Here is a 26,026-nt window from a genome sequence, read left to right as displayed (position 1 = left end):
CCTGCACGCCTTCCTTAAGATAAGGTTATTATAATGGGTGGGAACCTCTTGCGATACTTCTACTAGAAGTAGGAAAACTTCACATCATTGTTTTACTCATTTTTATCACAATATAGCTAGGTTATGGACTAATGAGCCTGATAAAATTGTGTATTTTCATTCCATACTAACTACTCCCTTTCTAAAAACATCAGCTGCTGGGACTCAGCCTGATGCTTAAGTCAGAGCTTAGAATTCAGTGGAATATATACATTTACACAGACAATTCCAGAAACCCAAGGATAGAGGCACCTACTTATATCACAGTTGTGGCCAGACCAGCCAGTAATGCAGTCACAATAGTAGCTGCCAATCAGGTTCCTGCAGGAGTTGGCATTGACACAGGGTTTGCCCTCACATTCATTCGCATCTGAAAAACAATGTGAATGGCCAAATGCAGGGCTTGTAGAGTAGGAAGAGGAAAAAAAAAGTCTATGCTCTGTTTTCACAGCAATAATCAGCAGCTCATTCAGATCTAAGGAACTTATACAGTGTGGATTAGCGTGACTTGAACGAACAAAAGTTAATCAAACATCAGGCTTTGAAGCCTCTTTCATTTTCTCTGTAATTAGAATATACAGGCTATGCTAATTATTTTATAATTACCCAGCTACTCATTAAATGCAACTTCCCCTCCCCCCCTTCCCCCCATCTCAGTCCAGAATTTCGAAGGAGTGCTGCAGCCTGGTCACTGGAGTTAGTGTGTTGTGTAAAGAATGCAGACAGCTCAATCTTCGTGAGATCATCCGCATTTTGGAACCCAGCTGTGAACTTCTTGGCCTGGAGGAGTTGACATGGCTGAAGAGATAAAGCAACTTTCTCACAGGCTGAAGGAAGAAATACATGTGGGGGTGGGATTGGAATACACCCTCCCCACTTCATTTATTGTTTAAAGTACGTCTGTTTGACTTAGTCAATGATTTCCTTCAGCTGCTAGCATGCATCAGGAGCACTTACTCTATGCCCTGAATGTGTCCTGAGCCAGTCCTGCCAACATTGCAGCGTAGTTTTCTGAATATGCCAGAGTATGTCCACAGGCATCAGTGCTGTAAACATGCCTGAAGTAAAGGGCATGACTGCCCTTGCCTGCTGGACTATGATCCTTCCTGCATTTCCCTGCCACTCCCAACACCTGGAGCAATGTAAGGATAAAGAGAAAATGAGTTCTTACCTAGCTGGCATGTTTTGCCAGTCCACTGAGGTGGGCAAATACACTTAAATCCATCAACTAGATCTTGGCAAGTTCCTCCATGACCACAGGGATTTGGAGAACAATCATCAATATCTGTAACACAGAATAACAACAAGCTCAGCTCCGCTACCAAGCAGGTAATGTCAGTAAATGATAAACATGACAAATGGTTGTTGCTATGAGGATTTGCCCTGAGGAATAGAGAGACAAGAGGGTTTCTGCTTGGTATTTCTAGCTCTACTCCAATTTTGGAAAAAGCCTTTTAATAATAAAATGATAATAATAAGAAAGGGGCATTCAGAACACAGGGGAAGAAATTCACACCCCTAACCACGCACAAGTAGAAATCAGAGTTTGATACAAGCCTGTATTTTACCAACCTCGCAGCATGCTACCAAAATACTGTGTATTCTGCTTCTCTCTAGAAACTGCTTTTAACAAAAACCTCAGCATCGCAATATTAAATAGCTGGTAAAGACCAATGCTAAAGCTGAGAAACATTAAGTAAGCTGTCTTATTTGTTCGTTAGGTATTAGAACAACAAACATAGACGATGAAGCTAGCACATTTTAATACAATTTTGAAGGGACTTACTATCAGTGCAAGTTGGTCCAGCCCAGCCAGGTGCACACACACACTCAAATCCTGTAGACGTTTCTAGGCAGCTTCCTCCATTGTGGCATGGATCAGAGAGGCAGGCGTGCTCCGCTGCACCAGGGCAGGAGTACATTATGATACAGACTACGGCAGCATCACAAGTCACCCCCTGTTCCTGCTACACACTTCTACATCTGGACACCCATCAGCATTTGATGTATTGTTCTACTGGGCCAACTGTGAATCAAAGCTACTGCCTACTAGGAAGTCATCTTCCACGATGCTTATCAACACCTTGACTTGCACCTGTTTGAGTCAGAGCCAAACTAGGCAACTTGTAGTGATCTCTGGTGAGCAGAAGGCTGATTTGCAGAGATACGAGCTGATGGAGCACAAATATGCAAGTCTGATCTTTATAGCCAGCCCTGACATTAAGACTAACATCAGAAATTGACTTCCCCAACCTCATAAAATCCCCAAACAGCAAAACAATTTGCCATCAGTGGCAGCTCAAGGGCTGCGTCACACACTTACCAATCTCACAGTTCTGTCCTGAGTAACCCTCAGGGCAGGAACATTGGTATTTATCGGGGCCAGTGTTGCTGCAGGTACCACCATTCAGACAAGGCGGGTGGGTTCCACAGTAGTTCAGATCTGCAAAAAGGTGATGAGAGTTGGAAAGCTATGGTTTGAAAAGACAAACATCACCAACACTTATGCTTTGCTCTAGAGACTTTATAGAACACATCCACACACAGAACTAGGACTTGACAAAGAAAGCACATATGCTAACAGTGCAGTAACAGCAGAGAATGCACAGCTAAGGTGATGAAGGACAAAAGCTCCCACATTTCAGGATGCTTACGGTGGAGAGAACACACGCATGACCGAGTGAGTAAGTCTGCCAGTGTTAAAATTCAAGTGTTACCCTTGGCTATCCGTAAGATTAGCATACCTTTGTCACAGAGCTGACCACCCCAGTTGGTTTCACAGAGGCATTGCCATGGTTCAATGCAAGTGCCATGGACACATCCTGGGTGTGGAATGCACTTATCACAGTACTGGCCTTGCCATCCATACTGACACCTTCATTTAAGAATAAAAAAAATAGAATTAAAAAAAATATAAACATATACTAGAACAAAGAAACAAACTGAAATACATTAATAGCCCTCCCTTTCCCCCAGTCCTTTAGAACTACATAGATAGGACTGCAGAACTCCAAAGCATTAAGAAAGACTGGGGAGGTGCAGGAGGAGAAGGAGAAAGGAGAAGCTATTCAACATTTGTTTGATGGTTTCTTGTAAACAAACATTTTAGTAGTTTTGCCAAGGTCTCTGTAGCTGGCCTCCTGACAAAAGAATAACTGTTCAGAGAGAATCAGCATGAGGCCATTCAGCACAATAATACTCTTTTGGAGCCTCATACAAATGTGGCAGAGAGGGTGGGTGTGCACTACAAATCAATCTCTGGGCTTTGACAGGGTGCATTATAAATTGGAAAAGGAGGGGGGGAGTCAGTGGAAACAACAGTTATCCAGAGATCCTCATAAATACAAAGTTCCAGGCATCGCAGCCATGCTGAGTTTGCAGGATGATGAACTGAACCATAAACACCGACTCTGAGCTTTGGCAAGGCAGCAGCACAGCATTAGGAATTCTCTCCTCCATCGGAACCTAACCTTATTCTGAACTAGAACTCATACATGGAAAATATAGATTGGGCCACAGTAGGAGATTAAAGAAAACAGCACACGGCAGGATTCTACCAATGCATTTCAGAGCTTGATTTATGCCTATTTTCAGGTAACAACTAAAATGAATCCAATTCTAAAAAGCTTGAATCTTCATGTTGTGAGAAGAATGCATTATTAAGTATTTATTGCCACTATCAGCGAGTTACTTGAATTATGTTCTTAAAAGGAAGATGCTCTTTTAAAGTAAAGCTCCCATAAAAGAAAGTTCATTTAGGCTTTTACTCAGTTCTCATTACAAGGTATACCAAGGATTCTTCACATTAAAGAATTTGATCTATAGATAGAAGCGAGGAAAACAAGTTAAAAATTAAAAGCAAAGGTTGGTTGAAGTACTGCATTTCATTAACAAGTCCTGAGAGTAATTGATCAGCAGCAATTATGCACTAAGCTGTCACTAAATTATGAAAATAAACCTCTTCTGTACAGAAGTCAGCTAATCTTTCTATTTATAATACCCCCCACCATTCTTCTACAGGCAATTTCTTCTCATGGGAAAAAGCCAGAGGAATCTGTCCAATGGGTAATCACACGCAGCCAGTGGCGAGTCTGACTTCCCTTCTAAAAATCTCAGGTGACAAACTACATCCTAATTAAACTTTCTTTTTTTTTTAATAGCCATTTCAATTGCAGCCTATTCAGGGTCAGTGGGAAAATCTTAATAGCTTGTGTATAAGAAAATAGCTAGTCCAACTGATGTTTCTTTGTGCACAGAGAACTTGAAAGAAAGTCAGACCAGGCAAAACAACCTCTTTCAAGTATCTCCTGGAAAATCCTTCTTGTAGAGGGAAGATTGTAATAGTGCAGAATGATAAAAGAAATTATAAACATTCCCTTTTAATGTGTATTGTTTCGAAAGCAGCTTGCCTATGAGTTTGTATGGCAGCAAAACTAATGAACCTCGCCTGCAAAAACAAGCACTCAGATCTCAAATTTGACTCCTTCCTGCCAAAGTAAAATGTTTTTTTCTTTCTTATAACTCATTTCCTTTAAAGCAGATCTAAACAGAAGTTATTAAGAAAAAAAACCAAAAACACACAAAAGAGCATAAGCCATGGAGCCAAAGATACGGCTTCCTTCAGTCAGATCTTCCACATCTAACAAACAAAATGGGACAAACTATGGGCATGAAAAGAAAAACGCTGGGCATCAATTCCAGAATAAGATTAATGGTAATAATTCCTGATCAATAATATGTAAGCAACACTTTGTCATGAGAAATAGAAAGCTAACTTGCTCTGCAAAACAATTCATGAGTAAATTTGGGTTTGTTGGCAGGCCTACATTGAAGAAAGAGACTTGCACCAAATGGGAAAAGGATATTTTAAGAATGTTTGCAAGTTGTCCATCGTACCAGAACCCAGAGAAGCTTCTGCTAGAATGTTATTTTTAAACCTTGTTGCATTTGTAACATACAGCCTATATGACTCATCAAAACTTAAAAGAAAATAAAATCTTGCTTCTGCGTTCACTTTAAAGATATTGGTCTAACTTGGCAAGCAGAAGTTATCTGAAAGCACCAGAAGGACAGCATTGTTTCAAGACTATGCAAATCAAGTGTGGGAAAGTTGCACCTTAAGTAAATAAGAGCACTAGTGCATGTCTGGGCAGTGAGTGGGAGGTGAGAGACTTAGAAAGAGAAAGGGAAAAAAAAAGATCTGGAAACAAAGCCTGTTGTTCTGACTAGGAGACAGCAACCCTACAAGGCATGTTTATTCTGATGACAGAGGCACAAAATCGCTGGTAGCCTTGACTGACGCACTCCTCTCCCCATCTGGACCCCCAGCACTTCCTGCCACTTGCTTGGCTTTTTTGTTTTTAATTGAAATATATCTAAGTGGTGTTCTGGAGGTTTACCAGCCTATATCAGCACTGCTAAACATTTAAATCCCTTAGCATAACCCAGAATAAGCCTGTCCTGTGGCTTGACTTTCGCTTTGTCACATTGCTTGCAGAAGTTGAGAAGTTACTTCCTACCTTGCATTCAGAATGCTTCTCGATAAAATTGTTTTGTTTTAAAATGCAGAGTACAGAGTCGGTGCACCGTGATTATTTAGGCTGACCTTTCATATAACATAGACCGTCAGACATCTCAGATTTAATTCCTGTTTGAACTACAGCTTATCTAGAAAGGAAAGCAGCTCACTTCATGCAAACGTCTCCGGCAACGGAGAATGCATCAGTATGTTTGTCAAGCAGAAAAAAAAGACTTCTGTTCCTTCAGATGTCGGTGCTTTACTCATGAATACCCAAGCTTCACTTTTAACTTTCCCTACACAGGATCAATGTCACCGCTTTGTAGCCTCAAAAGTGCTGAGCTCCTTATTCCTTAGAAACAGGCATGAGAAAGGGTTACGTGAAAACACAACCAGTCTGCTCATAAAGAATGAGGACAGTTTAATATTTGTTAACCCCGTATTAATAATTGAGAAAGCCTTCCTGTGCCATAAATATACGCTGTATATTTTGAAGCATTCAAAATATTTAGTTGTTGGGTTATGGATAAACTCTGCTTCTCATTGTCTTCTTGCCAGGACAGAACAGACTTCAAAGCGCAGCAGCAAAACTCCACATTCATCAGAGCCTACTGACAAGATTTCATCCCAGCTATTAACCTCTCAGCACTCTGAGCCTGGCTCACAATGGTAAAGGAACAGAAAGATTTAACTAATCCTATTCTAAAGAATGCTTGACTTTTGCCTACTGATCGAAGAAAGCAGGGGTGGGAGGGAGAAAGGGGGAAATGTGAGTGAAAGAGAGAAAAGAGAAGAGAGAAAAGCCACACTGTACTTCAAGCTTGTAGTTGAAACAGCCTATTAATCAGGATAGTGGAGGGGAAAAAAAAAACCCAACCAAAAATAAAAACAAACAAAAAAAAAAACAAGCCACAAAACATTTGCACTATTTATGCAGCAGCAATTAGTGCTCATTAGGCAGTATTCACATGATTTATCCCACTCCGGCCCCCAGCCCTCAAAATGCCACCATTTCACAAACCAAAATTCAAATTATCAGTGCATTAAAAGCCTGCTGCACCCTTATTCTGGGCAAGTCCACATGAATAATGTGCCTTGCTCCAAAACACAGCTCCAAAAATACCCTCCCTCTACAATCCTACTGTATTTAGAGTCACTCATTTAATTGCTTGGTGGAGACAAGGAGAGAGAGAGAGATGGGGGAGCATTTACCTGCACTCTCCTGGAATTGTGCAAGAACCATGCTTGGGGCTACATCCCTGACGACAAATAGCTGTTAAAAAAAAAACAAAACGAAAGAATATCAGTGTGCAGCCTGCTCCCTGCATCCTCACACTGGTGGGAAGGTTTTAATCTCTAACCACCACTGTAATCCTACTAAATCCAAGGTTTTGACAAGTCCCCCCACATCAAGTCTATTAGAAAATAAAGTAGGTGACTCCCTGTGATATGAAATCTATCTGCTAGATTTACAGAGCACTGTTCAAAGAGTTGCTGCTATGTAAAAGCAACCATTTCACCTCTGAGCTGCAAGTCACTGAGTCTACAAGTTTATTTTCCTCTGTGGTGAACTGGCGCACTCTCCCTATCTTTACATCTAATTCAAAGCAACTTTTTAACTAGTCTTTATGTTTAGACCTATCTCTGAACAGACAGGATATTAAGATGAGCGTCTATTCAAATTGCAGTTAAACTCAGTCAGCAAGACATGCTGATACTGTTCCTTATTCACAGCCCTGCTTTCTCCTCCTGAAATTACTTAGGAAGTTGCCATTCCCTAATAAACACGCTGAACACCAGCTCAGGTAGAGCAAACACCCGGGGACTTTTCAAAGACCAAAGCTTCACACTTGCCAGGTCAGCTCTAAAACAAGTCTCCCTTTCCTGCTTGTCTTGAAGTTCTGCACCAAAGGGGAAATCCTGCCATTGAAGTCAGCAGCAGAACTCCCATTGAAGTCAGTGGGCTGGGTTTTCTTCCCAAGGGCAAAGATGTGGATGCTCAGAGAAAGAACACATCTGCTAAGTAACCCAGTACTAGTGAGATCTCTCCTCAAGATTTTAAAAACAAAGCAGAAACTAGTCTTGTCCTGCCCCTGTGTAACAAGTTACTCACTGTCCCATCAGTCCTCAGCCCTACTGTCAACAGAAACTGATCACTGAATTGCAACTTGGGTACAAAGAACTCAAGTCCTGTCCAAGACTACCGGTAATCCAGGGTTCGGGCATTTGTCACAAACCTTTGTTGCATTCTGGTCCCGTCCAGCCTTCCAAGCAGGTTTTGTTGCCATTCTGGTCACAGGTATGGTGAGTGAAGAAGTCATCCCTCGGTCGACAAAATTTGTTGCATCCAAAGCCATAGTAATGTTCTGCACAAGTCACACGGATTTGATACTCAAAGTGGGCAGCTCCTGTGTTATGTTTCAATGTCTGCCACTGACGGCTTGGATTGATCATGCCAGAGTGGGATGCCTTCTCAATTATGCGATCGGGATCTAAAAGTTAGAAAAGACACCAGAGTTAAACCTTTGTTCAGGTATCATTGCCTACCATGTTTCGTATCTCTAGCTTATCAGACTAGACTCTCCAAAATAGCCAGCTGGTTTTATTAATTTTGTGTTTTAGAGAGTAAGATAAGGCTGCCTTGAAGCTATAGACAGGTCACTGAAATGCACATACAGCCTATAAAGCCAGATACAGCTGAAAGTCAGAAGGAACTGATATCTTACTGCCCATCGCTTATCCCTTTCTCGTTGTGCAGACATCCCATAAGAATTAGTGATTAAAGACAATTCAGCTCCCTTTTCGCCAAGCTCCAACAGGCTGGTACATAACGCAGCTAAAAGCTGGCTCTCCCTGCTTCTCCATTACTGGTATTGGTTTCATTTTAACTGGAATGTTTACAAAGAAGAAGTCATACTACAAAACCCTAATAAAGCGATGTCCACAAACTGAACATAAGCACTACAAAATGTTTGCTGCCTTCTGGGACTCTGGTGTAAACACTACTTTGAAAACTAGCAACTTTGGCATTTGGTCAACATCCATGAGTTCTGGCTGAAAAACACCACAAAGTTCTCCCTTCAGATATTAGCTGACACTAAAAACTCAAGATGGCGAGAGCTCCAAGAAGAGAACTCAATTACGGGATGTATTTGCTACACAATCCCCTTCTCTCAATAGAGCTTTTCAAAGTTTAGACTTTGTTCTCGACATTTAGTTCCAGCAAAGGTTTTCTGGCCTTCTGAGCCCTACAACTGTCTAAATTATGGCTTGAAATAATAATATTTCACATTAGCTTGGAACATTGTATACATCTGTGGTATTTCACTTTGTAGTTCATGTCTTGTGACTTGAATGATCTGACACTGTCTTACAACCTGCTGCTAGCAAGCACTTGACTGCCGAATGAAAGTTTATCATAAAACAGCCAAAATATCCTTGCACACATAGTTAAAAAAAAAAAACACAACAAAACACAAAAAAACAAAATAAGTACCAGGCTACACTGTTCTGTGTATGGGACCATAATCCCAAACACAGGAAAAGTTTAGGTATAAGGGCAGTTTGCCAACACTATGTTACAAAGCAGTGCGGGAAGCACTAGCACATTCAAGTGTGAAGAATTCAAGTGTATTCACGTTCAGTTTGCTCTTCTGACAACTCCAAAAGAAAGCCTGGAGATTTTATGGAAGCGCTGAAGACTAATGAACCTGCTACAAGACACGACATAACACATGGGCAGTGTCTGACGTAAAATACTTCTAGATTACTGCTAAAGTCATTTGATTTTTAGCTTTAAAAAGAACATCCAAACAGGCTTTGCAGGAGTGCTACCTATTGTCAGTTCATCACAAGATCCTGCCTACTTGTCTATAGTTTTAAGAATAGTTAAGTCAAAGCCCTTGCTCCACAACCTCAGAAGGGTGCCTATACATGTAAGTAAGCATTTACTGATTTTTATGAGTATTCTTGGCTCAAGTGTGCAGCACTCATTAGCTGTTTACAGTGTGAAATTTAGGGCAACAACTTCTAATGCATCTTCTGGTATTTCTCGTTTTATATTTTCCAATTAAATGCTTTTCTGTTATTTATTATTCATTGGCACTAAGTCCCCAACCTCACATCTTTGTATAAGACTTTCAAAAGCATACAGGCTTTTATTAATTTAGATACCTCAGGACTTTCCATACTGGTATATCCAGAGCAATATCATACCCTGTACTGTGCAGGTGTAAGGCTCTTAGATCTCATCAACAAGATTACTAATTCTAAGAGGTACTTAAGCAGATGCATATCTGTTTGCCTTGAATGGGGCTAGTCAAGCGATTATAGCTCTACTCATGCGTGCTGGAGATGGCTTTGCTGCACTTGCCAAGATTACACCCTGATCTACAGCATAGCTGGAAATGGAATACATTTCCCAAAATACTGAGTGTGGGCATAAAGACATCCTGTTTCTTGTGAGTAAATCAGCTCTATTCCTTTTCTCCTCTAAGTAGTAGAAAGGGATTGACGCTCAACTTAGTATTGCACACCTTCCCACTTGCTTCTCTGGTCTTTTCCTGTTCTCTGTGAGGAACCTCACACAGACGACTGTTTTAGTCCTTGGCACCAGAAAAACAATCACCTTGGAAAAGAGATCTTGCCTCTGTTCTATCATTCTTCCCCTATCTGTCAGCTCATTAGGAAGTATGTCCTTGTACATCTGTGACACCAATTCCTTTGAGTTCAGTCTGTGGATAAGAGCTCAAATGGAAACACCCTTTTTAGTCCACTGGACTTCGTTTTGCTAAGGGCCCAGATGAAAGCCAGCTGCAATCTCACTTTGAATCACAGCTAAAATGCCTTTGATTTGATACATGTTATAAAGCTACTACCACACATTTAAATTCATAGGCTGACAGACTTAAGATCCGTTTCCATTAGCCATCACCCACAGTTTTCACAATGAAGTATTGGCATGTTCCTTCTTGTATAAGAATTTCTCCACCCTTCCTTATTCCCACCTGTCAGTATGCACTTACACAAGTGTGCTGACCCAGACATCGGGGAAGGCATTGCAACAACTCTTCCATTCTTAGCCTGCACTGACAATGTTTTGAAGTTTTAAAGTGTGCAATCCCAAAGCAGTAGATTGGCTAACAAAACAAGAATTCAACAGAGCTTGAAAGAAGGGGATCTTCATAATTCCCTTGACATCATCAGAGTAAAAATCCCATGCTTTGATAGAAAGATTAGAGGAAACATTATTCAATTAGAAATTGATGAAGCAGAAGAGAGTGGCTTTCTGTACATCTTTAGCTTCCTCTCAGCACTTTGCTGTCACAGTTGCTTCCCTTAGCTTTCTGTGGCTAAACTTTAAAGCTATTAATCTGTCTGTTTATTTAGTGAACAACTGTACCCAAGCTTCAAGGCACAGCAAAATTAGCTACTTTTACTGCCTGCCTTTGCCTTTCAGTGGTCTACCTTCTGGAAATTACAGCTATCAAGCATCAAGAAACAAAACGAACTAAAGAACCAAAGAAATCCAGACTCTATCTAAGCAGTTTGGGTGGCTAAGGACAGTATAATTGATACCAGTCATTTATGATAGCTCTTTAACATAGTTTGAGAGGCAATGGCAACCCCATTGGCACTGCGTATGAAGCAACAGTACCAAGATGGAATCTAGAGAAGAGTAAGGAAACTATTTACATTGAATCTTGGCTCCAGCAAAGCATGATTCTCATCAGCTTCAACAGGGTCAGAATTTAACTGCAAGACACTCTTGGAAGTAAGACAAGAGAGAGTATGTGATTAAAGGAACGTAGGAGGAGTGGAATGTAGAGAGGGGAAGGAAGCATCCATTCCAGGATCACCTAATGACTGCATTGATCAGAAGGGTGCTGAAACTATTGCAAAATACACAAAGCCTACTACACTCAGTTTTTTGAGAGCTATCAGAGAGTACAGAAATGTAGGGTTGGAAGGAACCTCCAGAGATCGAGTTCAACCCCCCTGACAAAGCAGGTTCCCTACACCAGGTCTCACAGTACTTAGAATTCAATAGTAATTAGGGTGAAAGAAAATCCTGGGTATTAAAAAACAAAACAAAAAAACCCACCCCTCATCACATTATATGATGACAATTGTTTAGTTCTAATTATTTCCTTAGCTGTTCTTCAAGACATTCCTTAGCTATGGGAAAGCTGACTGTAAGTAAAGTGACTTCACAAAGAAATGGCTTTGTGCAGTACTGTGACTGAAGTGACCTACAGATGGATGCGCGACAACAAAGCCAGTGCAGAAATGCAAATCAGGAACATACATAAGAACTTGTCTGCACTTGGTCAAATGTACTGCTGAGAAATGAGGCAATTTTGTCTGAAGACATTTGTACTTCCAGAACATGAAAGCAAAGAAAGGGTTCATTGTGTAGCTTTGGAAATGCAGTTGTTTCATGAAAAAAGATGAGCTCTAATAATAGCAGAAGTGGCAGAGACCCAGTCTGAAAAAAATCTTCAGATCCTACTGTAAACAAGACCTTCATTTTGAATTCAGGCATCTTCCATTTTTAATACAACTCTGCTGCTGAAGCAATCCATTTTCTACTCCTCCATAAAACATATTTAATCAAGAGCCAAGAGGTTTCCCAAACTGTGCTGGAGTAGAACTTGAGATCACAGGTACTGCAGAAGTGTTGAACGTGGCAGGTTGTAAAGCAAATCACAGACACCACTAAGCAGATCTGTGTAGAAAGGTTCTTGGACTTAAAAAGCTGTTCCCAAACTGTCTGTTCTTCACCAATTAAAATGTAAACAGAAAACCACAGCACTGTGTACATTTCTATAAGGCCTTTCTTCTGTGAAGTCCATTTCAGTCAAAGGGGTCTACAAGTGCCGTAAGATTTATGGAATATGGACCACAATGCTGACATCTCCTTGTTGAAGGAAAAGGCTTGTCATGTCAAAGGCTTACAAGTTCATAGTTCCTCCTGTGGCCTTTACCACACATTATTAAAACCTTACATTGAAAAAAAAGAGCTAATTTTGCATACCTGCTTCAGTACCAGTAGGCAGTATACAGAACAGCTCATAATGCCAGGAGACTATATAGCTTCTTCTAGCCAATGGTAAAAGCTCAGCAGAAAACAACTTCAGCCAAAAGACATTCCAGGGGAAAGATTCCCACCCTTGATTTCCAGCCAGCTCTACCAGGTGTTATCTGGTAAACATTTTTTATAGTCCCTGAATACAAGTCTGTAGACATCCAACCCCCAAGGAAGAACTGATAATCATTTGCTTCTCTTCCTCTTCTACAGTCATTAAATGCATCACCTGGCCATTTATTTCTTTTTTTTTTTAATGCAGTGTTCAGTTTTGAGAAGCAAACAGTTTGCAGGGAGAGGTCCCTCGTCAGCAACTAAATATCTAAACATCAATCTTAAAAAAAGCAAACAATGCACAAAAAAGAAAAACCAAACAAAATGAGAAAAACTCCTGAACCTTTATTCTCCCTGAGGAGGAGGTGAGAATTAACAGCATCTATTTTTAGGCATGAAACTGCTGGTGCCTAAGTGAGCAAGCTACTCACCCTCTACAGGAAATAAGGAGACAGGCTACTGCAGAGCCCGGAGCAGTTGCTCTGAATTGATTGTGGGAGAGCTTATCACTCTCCTCACTGTTCACAGTAAGCTGGGTAGGCTGCCAAATACCTTTCAGTAGACAGGAAATCAAGGAGCCCGAACAAATTAAACCAAGGGAACAAATACTTACTAGTAGAGTTATCATTGTAATCCCATGCCTCAACGAGCAACGTGTAGGATCTCTGCAAAAGAGAAACAAGAGTTAATTTCAAAGCCACCTGAAGGAAAAACAGTAATACAATTCAGATTCAAAAAATACCTGGTCTGCGCCCAGGAAAACATAAATAGGTAATAGGTTATACTTGAGACAAATGTGATCTCCTTGAAACCCTGTAAGCTACCTTATCCAGTCTGACTTAGGAGACCTTTCACCTTGGATACCTCATCTTTGTCATCATTAATGCATCTTATGTACTTAACCAGGAAGTCCAGCCTTTGACACTATGCTGTAGCCTCAGCTGAGCACGTGCGGAATTGCATACTGCACATTGAAGAGAGAAGACACTGAACTAGCATAGCAGCAACAACAACAAAAAAAAAAACAAACCACAAAACATCACAAAAAAAAAAACAAAACCAAAAACCCAACAAAAAAGAGCCACCACTCAACAACTGCTTCAAAAGAATTTTACTTTGAGAAAAGCAGTCTTAATTTCCCTGCCCCCAATCATCCTGAAAGCAAGAAGTGTTGCTAAGATTACTGTGCTCTGCCTTGACATCACAATCTCTAGGGACTTTGCTTTTCAGCACCCCCTTTGAAAGCTTTGTCTGCATGAGGGCCATCGCAGCTCCCACAAGTATCAGGTAACTGAGGGAAGAACTGATGGATGTGGGAAGGGGGTGGGCTAAGAGAGAAGCATTGTAAAACAAAGGCTAAAATCGAGCTATTTGGAAGAGCAGGGGAAAGGGAAGACGCGCTATCCACCCCGTGTCACATTTACAGACAAACTAACCTGCCAATGAGCTCCCTAGCACTCCAGTAATAATAATCATCAGCATAAACTAATCAAGAGTGACTCCATGGGTTGGACAGATGCCAGCTATTTCATCTGAGCCACCTTATCTTCAATCCTAACTTGAGAACAAGAGCCATTAAGATGTATTCCCCACCCCCTCCCTTCTCTGGGATATTATTAACTTAGCTGTATCTCTCAAAATTGCCATGTAGCCAGACACAGCCAAACTTAGAGAAGGATTCAAAAAAAAACCCTCAAAAATGAGAAAAAGCCAAAGAAGAATAAGACAAAAAACCCAACACCCTCTGATTTGATAAGTATATTAAGAACTACAAATGAAGTAATAAACACAACATCTTTCTGGTGAGAACAATAACAGAACAAATATAAACTCTCTCCATGAAGAGCTTTGATGCTTTGCCATAGAAGCTGCGTACTGTAAGGTTTATTTCTTCTTAATTATATATGCACTCAGTAGTGGCCTGCAGCCCTTAACACCTTTTCTCTACCAGAAAGCAAAATGCAGTTGCCAAAATAAACCAAAATAAAGCTGCTACAAGGTGCAGCTTTAAGGCAGACCTCAAATTCCTTAAGAGGACGAGGGGGGAGGAAAGAAAAAGAAGAAAGAAAAAGGGGCTGAGGCAGACTGTTTTCTCACGACTGGACACAGCATGCAGCCTCTGAATGAAAACCTAGTTTGTGATGGACACCAGCTTGGAATATAGCCTAAATATGTTTCATATTCAAAGCAGACTGGGATTCCATTTTGTTCACTGATAACTGTGGGAAAATGCTTCAAAAAGTAAGCAAAGCTGGGCAAGCCGAGACATGCATTCTGACTTTTACAGGAAGGCTGCATTGGCCACACCATTTTTGGTTAATATTTCATGAAAGTGACATATTTATTATTAGTCCAGAACAAGTCTCTCAACTTGGAAGAAGCTTCTGAAACAAAACACAAAAAGCACAAAGTGATCATTTAACAATATTGAAAGCAGACTGAAGTTCTTGCATGAATCAATCAAACAAAACTCAAATAGCGCTCCTGAGCCGTTTCAGAGATACACATTGCACTATCATAAATGCCTTCTTACTGGTTTAATTGGAAACAAAGCACAACGTGTTACTGCAGGCTTGAAGAAAAAAAGTGTTATGATATAGAGAATGAATTATGACAACTAGCGCTATTTCCAATAAAGTTAAGGATGTTTTCCTTTCGGCCTTGCATAATTGTTTTGGAAGATATTTTGTCTAAACTCATAGCAACAGTTACCGGTTGGTTCTCAGGACTGTTTACCAACACACCTAGCCCTTAAGGAAAGGAAAGGCTGAATCCTGGCTTTAAGTACTGATGTTGCTAGATACCTGCGTGACCACTTTCCAACAGGAGTTTGTTTACAGAGTAAAGAGCTTCTGCTTAACTGGATAGAAATAAAACACAGGGAGGAAAGACCTCCCCTAGCAACTCCCTTGTTTCTATGTGCCCCCTCTCACCTCATCTGACATATTTTAAATAAGGAATCCCTATCCTGAAAAGGGAAGGTATCAAGAATGGCAGTTTAATCTCTAGGCTCAGTTCCTCTCAGCACGGGGCAGAGAAAGGACAAGACTTTGCGCTCAATACAAAAAGCACAGACCCCCACGTTCCCACAACAGCAGTAAGTTGCCCCTCAGCGATACAGCCATCACATAACTCTAACCAATGCCTCCCCACCACTGCCCCAAAAAAGGGCCCTGTGCAAAGACTGAACCATTGTTATATTTTAAAAGTGCATATCATCCCCACTCTATAGATCAACAATTAAGATATCTCAGGAATGACTACTTACAGTGAGGAGGTTTAAGTTTTCCCATGCCCACAGCTGACCTCTGCCCATCTTTGAATAAATATATATATATCCAGACACAAGAATTCCACATCGTGCACCTTATTCCATCAAAGCAATGTCCTAAGCAAAGAGGCAGCGGTGAACTTTCTGGAGTCACACCCAATTAGCCACTGTAAGACTGAGCTTGACCAGAAGAGAGAGACTCTGACTTGAGAGGAAAGGCAGTTTGAAAGGAACAGCAAGCTGACACAGCATCCACAGACTGATCCACCCAGAGGGCTGAAAGGCAGCACGGTCAAATTTAAGCGTAAGTCCTATGAGTTAAGCTATGAGAGGATGGAAATGATTGAGATCACTCTCCAAATAAAATAAAGCGAGCAGCCATGTGCAAGGGTTGTTTTCCTGAGTGACAAGCTACCATTACTTAGCCTCAGCCCACTGATAATACAACTCACTGAAATCCATCAAAGAAAGTCCCTTTTAAGGGCCTGAAAGAACAATACAGCATATTTTCTAGTTACTTAAATATTTGCAGCTCCAACTAAACAACAGGCGTTCAAAGCTCTTTTATCTGCTATTTCTTCTTCTCTTCATCCAGATATCTGTCTAATAAAGGTGTTTTTATACTCTGGCTTCTACAGACATTCTGTGTGACAGAGGAAGACCAAAACATCAGGCTTATTAGCAAAAGGACAGCCTCCTTTTGAAAGAGGCTGCAACTTGTCAAACTTCTTTCCCTTCTATCCTTGTGGTTAAACCATGCAAGAGCTTTGCTGAGCATGTGAAACCATGACTAGACAAATGCAGTGGGAAGTTTGCATTCTTAATGTTGTGCCTGCTCCTCCCTCTGCTGAACAAGGAGAGCAGGTTAAGCTCAGCCATGTTCTTCTCCTCATGCACTCCCAGCCAGGCACAGCTGCAAAGACTCATCTCAGAACAGTCCTCAGTCTCTGCCTGCCCACTAGGAAGAAGGCTAGGAGCTGGGCACACTATCATGGGGGCACAGCACATTGAGGGAGCTGCTGCAATCTCTCTGCCCTTCAGCTAGAAGGGGTTGAGACAAAGAATGGATAAACAGTAGTAGTTCAGAGCTCCCAAAAGGCAGGAAGGAGGGCAGCTCTGAGCACATTTAAGGCTAGGCACAAAACCACTTCCCCTAAAAGTCAGCAGGGCTCTCCCTTGAATGCTCCTGCTGCCACATGGCAAGTCACAATGACGCCACGCAGTTGCATCACCACGTCATGCCACAGTCAGCCAGTGAACCCTGACAATAGAGTGCTCCTCCACAGGAGCTGAAGACAACTGGTTCTTCATCCAGAGAAATTACATTACAAAAGAGAAACGATTTCCTTGGTTCTTTCTTGAACACAGTCGGGAAGCAGTTCTATGGCCCAGTTGACACAAGGCTAAGGCAACAACTCATAAGTTGTTAGTCTCTTAATTCTGCATACATTGGCATAGCAAGCTGTAGTGATTTTATGCATCTGAGTTCCTGACCAAGTGCTAGGCTGAGCCTCAAACAGGCAGGTCTCATCAGAACATGCCCAGGTGAAAATGCAAGCACAATGTTCTTTCACTCTTCATTTTGAGCACTACCACCATCGCTGTTAGTGCTGGTAAACACTTCAGTGCCATTGAAAGAATATACAAAAACAAATTTAATTCATTGGCAACTTACAGGAATGACTTTCACCCACCATTCCAGCTTGGCATAAGCCAAGCCAGTAACTGAAGATCATCTCCACGACGCAACTCCTTCCTGCCAGATGATGGACACAAAGTACCACTATCCAAACTACGCATGTGCTTAAGCATCCAGTAAATCAGCCTGATCTCTGATCTGTCAAACTTGCTGGAATAATGAGTGTCCTGTGAATACATAATGTGCTGAAGTTGCCATTGTGCGAAGTAAGTCCATGGTTTGTCTGGGAGCCGAGCAATGCTGAGTCTACTGCTGCTTCCTGTTGCTTGTCCTGTATTAGCATTATTTTTGGATAGGCCCCATTATGTTCTGTAATCCTCCCTGCAGTCAGTATGGCCACGCTATTGTTCTGGGTTAATATTAGCAGTCAGTGTCGCTGTCTGGGTGGCCAGGCTACAATGTATTCCAATCATAAAACTAGCGTGCATTAATGAAACAATGAACTGGGTTAGAGGGGGGTGACTTTGGATCCATCCCTCCCACTGCTCTTCTTAGAACGCACGTATATTTATACTGTGTGATGCTATATGTAAAATCTTTCCTTTTAAACTAAAGATTTTAGGTGACTGCAGCTACTGAGGTGCATCACACAATAACAGCATTTTAATCAGCACCTTATCTGGTTACAGGGTGATTTTCTCACGGAGCCCCGCTTGTTAAAGGCTGGTAGATAGGCCAAGATGTCAACAGTTGCTTTTGACCTCCCCCAACAAGCAGATTACCTGCTTTTATCAGTCCCCCTACCTGTTTAAAGCATCCCACTGATAATTAAATGCACCAGTTACAAAAGGGTGGCAAGGTTAATAGAGAGAATACCTAGTAGCCAGCCAAGCAAAACAGTCAGGTTCACATAGAGCAAGCCTGAACAAGAAGCCTTTCTACTTATTTACCTAAGTGCATAAGAACTGGGTCGAGCTGGTAAAGGACTCGGGATGTTTGACTACTTACAAACCACTTTAACCACTTCTATCCACATTTTACAGCTTCTTCTGAATACTACAACAATAATGAGTATAATTTAAGCTGTAGAAGAGTGACCACAGAGCCATGAGCACCAGAGAAACAAGAAAAGATTGTAACAACTTCTAATTTTCACATCTCTTCCCATTTAAGATGCATATGGCTCACATTTAAAATTATTATTAGAACTGAATTAAGTAACATATAAAACTTCTGTCCCTCAGCAGAAATGCTAACTTTAGTCTGATTGTTCAATGGTGATCCTGTCTTTAGTTTTATCTATATAGAAATGCTTTTAAGAAACACAAGCTTGAGGTTATTGCAGGGCACTGGAGGTACTGAAGCCGGAATAAATGCCATAAATGCAAGCCTCTCAAACTGCACATCTCACACCATGAGCTGAGGCCCAACTTTACCAGCTTCCCAACTCATTTACTTCTACTGAGGCCTTCATTCCACAACCAAGCAGTAAGTTTCCCCAGCTAGAAATTTACGCATAAAGCATCAATTTTATGCAATTCATTTTTAGACATGCAGAATTCCAGCTGCATAAACAAGCCGACAGCACTGGATATATGCAGTCTGAGAAAGTTTCAGAATAAGCTTCAACATGGGGCCCAATCCAGCTGCCACTGAAGCTAAACTGGAGCGGGCCTTCATTATGTAGCACAAGAACAAAAGTTCTGGAAGCAGGCAGGATTTATTTTTAGGCATATTATGGTAATATAATCAAATGGATTTACCAGGAAAATGAAGTCCTGAACTGACTGGAACATAAATAACTCTTTAGAACATGTAACAAGTCCAAAACCCCCAAGTAGCTGCATTGCTTCTCTGCAGTCCTGGGGAAAAAAACACAGCTTCACAGATGGTAATTACGCTCCAGAGGTCAGTTAATACTCTCAGCTCCATCTTGGCTAGTCATCCCAGGCAAAACACTGCACTTTAAGTGCTGAAGATTTATTCTTATTAGTGAACAACAAATGACGGGGTGCGAGTATTATTTGATTGATATGCATTTTGTTATAGCATTTTCTTCTGATCTGCCCCTGCTCCGAGATGATTTAGCAGACATTCCTTAAGAAGAGCTTAAACAAACTGAGCATATGCTACTGCAAGTTCTCAAAAGCTCACTGCAGAGAGGGGAAAAAAACCCACAACACAGAATAAAATCAAGCTTTAGTTGTATGATTGTTACCTAATGGTTTGAAATTATATAAAAGAAATAGAACAACAACACATGCAACAAAGCAAACAAAGATGAAAATAAAACAACAATAACAAGAGCAGCTGAATGATGTGATGCTTTTCTCTCAAAAGGCCACTGCATTAATTAATGAGGCACAGATAAATATTTTGGAAGCCTCTTTGTCAAGGCAAGGGGGGAAAAAAGGAAATAATGAATCTTAAAAACTAGAACACAACACTAAAGCTCTTTTGTTTCCTTCTTTCTAGCCAGAAAAAGCAGTGCCTACACAGAGGACATCTTTTACATCACCAGGAACCAGAAACAGTAAGATTTGTCATTAAAAGAAGGGAAAGGCCAAATATTTTATCTTTTAAAGATGGAATTAAAACATTCAAAACACTTTTTCCATCATATTTTACACTAAAGCTATTTAGATGCTGGAGGGTTTTTTCCACCCTCAGTAGTTTCCTGGTGGGTTGGTGCAATTGGCCCCAATATTAAATAATTACAAGGATCATAATTTCAGGATAAACAAGCTGTTTCAAATTAGAGCTGTGCATACCAGAGGAACTGCCAACTTTGACCTGCTTCTTACTCACAGCCTCATCAAATCTGCAAAAAAAACCTCTCTTCACATAAAAGCAGAGTTTACTGCTAAGCTTTGCTTTGTTAATGCATGTGTGGCTCCCTCAAGGTACAGCACACATCAGACTATGAATGTTGCTTGATTCCTTAAGAAAGGCAAGAGATTTGATTTATGCCAGAGAAGAGCATGTGTCTACCCAACAAAAACTTGTTGGGACCGACTTTGACAAGTGGAACATGGAAATTCTTTTGTTCCATACTTTTTCTGCGTGGCTTCATAAGCCAAGCCTGCCCAGCAAGAAAAATCAATCAAGTCTCTAAAAGAACATATGAGTAAGGCCTAGCTGTGTGTATATATTTTAAAACTATTATTATCATTGCAAATTAGTGTAGAACTGCAAGCTACTGCAGGGGTGGCTTTCCGGATGCACTCTAGTGTGTTTTTATGTGCTGGTCTGCTGCCCTGTTCCCTAGCAACTTTGTCAAACCTCCAATCACTTAAATGAATTTACGGCCCACCATCTCCCCAGCCATTACTCACAAGGATTCATATCAAAACTGACAACAGCTAACTGCGTGAGTCTGTAATAAGACTCCAGAGCTTCAAATCTACCTTACAACTAACAGCACATTTACATTACACACCATTCTCTTTGTTCAGAAACTCTAAAACAACGTACCTATTTTTGACAAAAGACCAGAGGGGCAGCTTGACTGGGAAGAAGTGCTTTGAGTTTCCCATCCCAACCCCCATTTTCTTGTTGCTTTTTTAAAGTCACAAAGGCAACAAGAGTTTGGAATGTTACATCCCAGAAAAACCTCCCTTGAACAACAGAACACAAACAACTCATACACAGAGATGGGCATGAATTTTCAAGCACAACACCATTAACGTTTCAGTTTAGCTCCAGTTTCTTCAAATATACCAACTGAAAACTAATGGTAATCTTCCATGATTACCCACATTTGTAAATCTCAAGCTGATCTCACACTTTGACTAATCAGTGTTAACCCATCTAAAGAAATTGTTTTAAGTGCTGAAATTTCAGCATCAGATTTGAGTTGGCTCATTAAGTTTACCAGTTTATCTTGAGAGCTTTCAGAACTACTTAAAAATGATTTCTGTACACAGTTTTAGTACAAACAAGTGCCTCGTCACATTAGATATTCTTTTGTTCCAGTGCTATTTAGAAGTCACAGTGGCTAAGCAAAAAGCCATGTCCTGTGAAGTTAAAGCTGGGATGCAGGCTTAAGGATTAATTAAGGACAGTCATCACAAGCTCAAAAACAATATTTTTGCATGGAAAAAAAAAAAACAAACAAAAACATTTAGTCCAAAAATTTCCAGTTGCGGGAAACAGTTGTCAGAAGTTGATGAGCTTTACTCATTTTGCAGGCTGCACTGGAGTTACTCTGCTGCTCTGCAATCCCAATCATTCAGCAGGACAACAGAGACATTTCTTCCACTAAAGAAGCAGGGAAAAAAAACCTTCTTCCATGGTCCCCAGAACCCCCAAGTCCTTCTACTACACTGAAAATTTCCCTTCCTAGTGATCCTAAGGACAGAAGAGTGTTAGCAGGGGAAACTTTGCTTTTCACATCTTTCCTATATACACATATCTTCAGATCCAAGGCATTTAAATGACTGGGAGCTGACTGGTGCAGGGGGGAGATGTCCCTAACTTTTCTGAACAAAAAACCAACCAAGAAAAAAAAGCCCTGCAGTACAAGCATTACAGCCACTGGCAGAGCTTCAAATACCTCAGATTTTTACAAAACCCTTTTCTCCCTTTGATGGCATATTTGATAACAGTTTTATCTCATTCATGTTGGGGGAGAAAAAAAAAGAAAAAAGAGGAAGAAAGGACAGACTTGTACTTCCAACAGAGAATACTTTTGTTAACTCCGCTATTGTACTCTGTAATATTATCTCCATAAAAACGCAGGCTTGATTTCACCCTTCTGCCTCTCCAGCCTTTGCTGCTCCAGAAGTCACAACTGACAGAGAAGGCAGGTAGGAGGCAGCACAGGACGCTTCAAGAACTCGCAGCAGCCTACAGCACTTGGCCACAGGACTGACAAAGTGGGTGTCTGCACTACAACTGGAGGAAGGAATGCTTTCGGGGCGGGCTTTCCCCCCCCAAAATAAAAACTCCACGCCCTCACAGCAACCAGACCTTATCTGACTATAGGAAGGGCCAAGCTCTGAAGAGTGCCGAAAATCTACAAATGCTTCCACCTCTCCAGCAATGATATAGTGACACAGGATAGGAAACAGGATTCACTCCTCCCCTGCTTGCACGCAAGAGCCCTCCACCCCTTGCAAAAATGACTGTAGGCATCTAGGTTAGGATGACTGGATATTCAAAACTGCTGAGCATCAACATATCCCAAGGCAGTCACTGGGAAAGTGTGTGCTCAGCACCTTTGGAGAAGGGGAGGGGGAAAAACAGTTTCGTTTCCTAGGTGATCTTTAAATACAAGTTTTAGGAACATAAATTTGGGAGTTTTCTGCTAATATACCAAAGCATCTGAGAGAGCCACCCCAAAAGGCAGACTGCCATGTGTGCACAAAAGCCCCCCCACATTGGCCATCCTCAGCTTTCACTTGTGCATTGGCAGCACTGCTGGGCACAGAGCAGTGCACCTCGTGGTACTGAGACCATGGCAGTGGCAGTCTTACATACCCCCAAACCCTAGTGCATGAATGGGTCACTGTCCCACGTGATGGTTGTTTTGGAAGGGTGGTCCTTAGGGTCTGTGCAACAAGTACAGGGCTCCTCTGCAGGTCTAACCATATTAAGGCTCGAGCTCTCCAGAAGCAACAAGAAACTCTGAAGGGCAAGCCAGCATTCTGCACGTGACCACCAATGAGGCAGATCTCTACTAATGAAGAGGTCACCCCCACTGTTGTCCCACAAGGCTGACCGCTGTTTACTGAAATGGACAACAGTGGGAAAGTGGCTAGCAAAAGGCCCCACAAAGTTTTGCAAACTGGGAAGCCAGAATCTATGGATCACAGAGGCAGCGTGCCAGAAAAGGCACACTGTGGGTAAGAGAGGGTGAGATGGACCAAAGCTATGGCCAGGCTTCTGCCTTAGCCTCCAGAGTCTGCACATACCTCAAAACACAGCAAGCTTCCCAGGGAAGCTGGCAACCAGCTCACCCAGAGCAGCAGCAACTCCCATCAACACCAAGCAGCACAGCGAGATTTCCCCTGGGGGAAGCAGGAAGCTCTTCCCAAACACGCTCCAGGGAAGGAGGCCAGCTATGACACACACTTTTCACACGGGATCCCTCCACAGCCCCCAACCCACCGCTCCTTTGGCTTAAGCCCAAGGCTTCACTGCTTTGGAAAAAAAACAAAATAAAAAACAAAAAATAAATAAATGAACTCCTGACCTTCTAATTCTCAAGAGGCTTATTCATGCCGTAAAGTGCAGAGATACAGGGTTTGCTTCCCTGACCCATTTAGATCCCCCTCGCTGCACATCTGACTTTCAAATCGAACAGGCTGAGCATTGTGAGCCCCAGGGAACACAAACAAAAACAACCACCGCGTTTCTCTCGTTCCTGCCGCTCTGTGCCGGCTCCCCTCGCCGAGGCGCCCGCCGCCTCCCCAGCCCAGCGCCTCCGTCCCCGCACCAGGAGCCGGAGCTGACCGCAGCGAGCCGAGCTCCGGCAGCACCATCCGGCAGCGCGGAGCGGGCCGCGCACTCACCGGCCAGGCGAAGCTGAAAGGGATAACAATCCGGTTCTTCTCATTATTCCGGCCGTACTTTAAATTGAAGGTATTCCCGCCGATGACAGGGGTGGATTTGGATCCGAAGCTGCACGGGCCGCCAGCAGTGACCCGCGATTGGTACTCCTTGAGGCAAACTTTAAAGTAGGTGTCACACTCATCTTTGGTGCACTTTTTATCTCCGGGGTTTCGAGTGCCGTCGCAGCAGTTCCCATTCTGCAGCACGCCGTTCACATTCTGCACGGATAAGATCTCCAGCTCGAACTGTCCCGATGCTGACACCACCTGCTCGTCCCGAGAAAGAACCGCAGGAGAAAACAAAAAAAAAGAAAGAAAAAGAAAAAAAAAACAAGAAACGAAAAACACGGTTACCTCACCTTCCACCCCAAACAACCCTACGGCAGCTCTGCAGGCAGGGGAAAGTCATCTTAAAGGCAGCTCGCTTTAGAGAGGCACGCACAGAGCATTAAGGGGGGTAAAAAAAAAAAGCAAAATCCAGCTTTTTGCCAGCAGACACCCATGAGAAAGGCTCGTCAATGATCCCAGCAGCTCGGATGCTGGAAAAGAACCCGAAGCCCCGAGTTCTCAAAGGCTCCTCGGGGCTTCGCAGCCCGTCAGGAGCGGCACGGAACCTCTCGGAGGGCGGCGGACGGGACGAGCAGCACCGCGCTCAGCCACGGTGTAAAAAGCTAAAAGTCAACAAACCAACCCAAAAACCTCACACACTGCACATAAAAACAGGGGGGAGAGGAAATAAGCCCGAAAACAAGCGATACGCGCTGAGGGCACTCGGAGCCTCGCCTCGCCGCACGGACCGCTGCCCTCCCCGCCCCACGGCTCTCGGAACCCCCGAGCAGAACCGAGCAGAACCGCCCCGCACGTACCTGAGCCCGCAGCCCCAGCAGGGCCAGGAGGAGAACGAGGGAGCGCGCCGCCGCCCGCCGGGCCGCACGCATGCCGCCGCCGCGCTGCCCGCCTGCAGGCCAACGCCGCTCGCTCCGGGACGCGCCGGGGAGGGACGGAGGGAGAAGAAGAAGGAGGAGGAGACGCCGCTGCTGCCGCCGCCGCCGCCCGCTCTATATACCGCGCCGAACAACGCCGCTTTTCAGGCGCTTTCAATAGCGCCCCGGTCTTCAATGCAAAGCAGCCCGGCCTCCTTTTATTCTCCTTATTCTCTCGCCTCCCTCTTTTTTTTTCTTTTCTTTTTTTTTTTTCCCCTCTCCTTTCTTTTCGTCGTCCGCCCTTTTTTTTTTTTTCTTTTCCTCTTTTATTTGATTCTGGCGATTATTATCCCGATCCTTTTATTGCTTTCAGGTCGCCGGGCAGCGCGCGGCGGAGGCGCCCCCCGGGACACACACATACACACACACCCCCCCCCCACGCACACATACACACACGCACATGCAGCGCACGCACCGCCCGCCGCCCGTCTGGCAGCGCCGCCGCCGCTCGCCTTCATCTACCCCACGGCGGCAGGCGGGGAGCCCGCCCGCGCGCGCATGCGTCCATCCATATGCATGAGGGGCAGGAGGAGGGAAGGCAGGTACCGACGGCACCGGGAGGCGGGGAGCGGAGTGAAGCTCCTAAGGACGGAGGCGGGCGGTGGGCTCCTCCCGCCCCGAGTCCCGGCTGGTTCGGGGTGAACCGTCCGTCCATCCATCCATCCATCCATCCATCCATCCATCCATCCATCCATCCCGCCCCACCTGGCGGAGCTGCGATCCCCGCTGCAGGTGGTGGCAGCTCGCGGCAGCTCGCGGCACCTGAAGCCAAACGGCTCGGCACGAGCCCCTCGGGGAAGTCGGAACGCAGATCGCTCCCTCCCGGTGCCGCATGGTCCCTCCCGCTCAGCCCGGCTCACCAGCCGGTATTTTCCATCCAT

General features: G+C 43.1%; 1 protein-coding gene and 1 long non-coding RNA gene across 2 annotated transcripts in view; one reads left to right on the top strand and one right to left on the bottom strand.

Moving 5' to 3' along the window:
• The window catches only part of JAG1 (jagged canonical Notch ligand 1), a 35,965-nt gene extending 10,196 nt beyond the window's left edge, over positions 1 to 25,769 (bottom strand). The window contains exons 1-10 of the mRNA XM_015857069.1: positions 25,029 to 25,769; positions 24,124 to 24,429; positions 13,312 to 13,363; positions 7,795 to 8,049; positions 6,770 to 6,830; positions 2,784 to 2,914; positions 2,363 to 2,482; positions 1,826 to 1,939; positions 1,211 to 1,324; positions 296 to 409 (exon numbers count right to left, since the gene is read on the bottom strand). Coding sequence (XP_015712555.1) covers positions 296 to 409; positions 1,211 to 1,324; positions 1,826 to 1,939; positions 2,363 to 2,482; positions 2,784 to 2,914; positions 6,770 to 6,830; positions 7,795 to 8,049; positions 13,312 to 13,363; positions 24,124 to 24,429; positions 25,029 to 25,100 — 1,339 coding nt within the window. The 5' untranslated portion in view covers positions 25,101 to 25,769. The remainder of the gene's footprint in view (positions 1 to 295; positions 410 to 1,210; positions 1,325 to 1,825; positions 1,940 to 2,362; positions 2,483 to 2,783; positions 2,915 to 6,769; positions 6,831 to 7,794; positions 8,050 to 13,311; positions 13,364 to 24,123; positions 24,430 to 25,028) is intronic.
• Positions 2,913 to 6,446, top strand: LOC116653117. The gene is made up of 2 exons (XR_004306485.1): positions 2,913 to 4,155; positions 6,116 to 6,446. It is a non-coding gene; the product is annotated as an uncharacterized LOC116653117 (long non-coding RNA).
• Positions 25,770 to 26,026: the final 257 nt, after the last annotated feature.

Source organism: Coturnix japonica, chromosome 3 (assembly GCF_001577835.2).
Source record: "Coturnix japonica isolate 7356 chromosome 3, Coturnix japonica 2.1, whole genome shotgun sequence".
Taxonomy (NCBI): Eukaryota; Metazoa; Chordata; class Aves; order Galliformes; family Phasianidae; genus Coturnix; species Coturnix japonica.
This window is presented reverse-complemented; position numbering and strand designations above follow the sequence as displayed.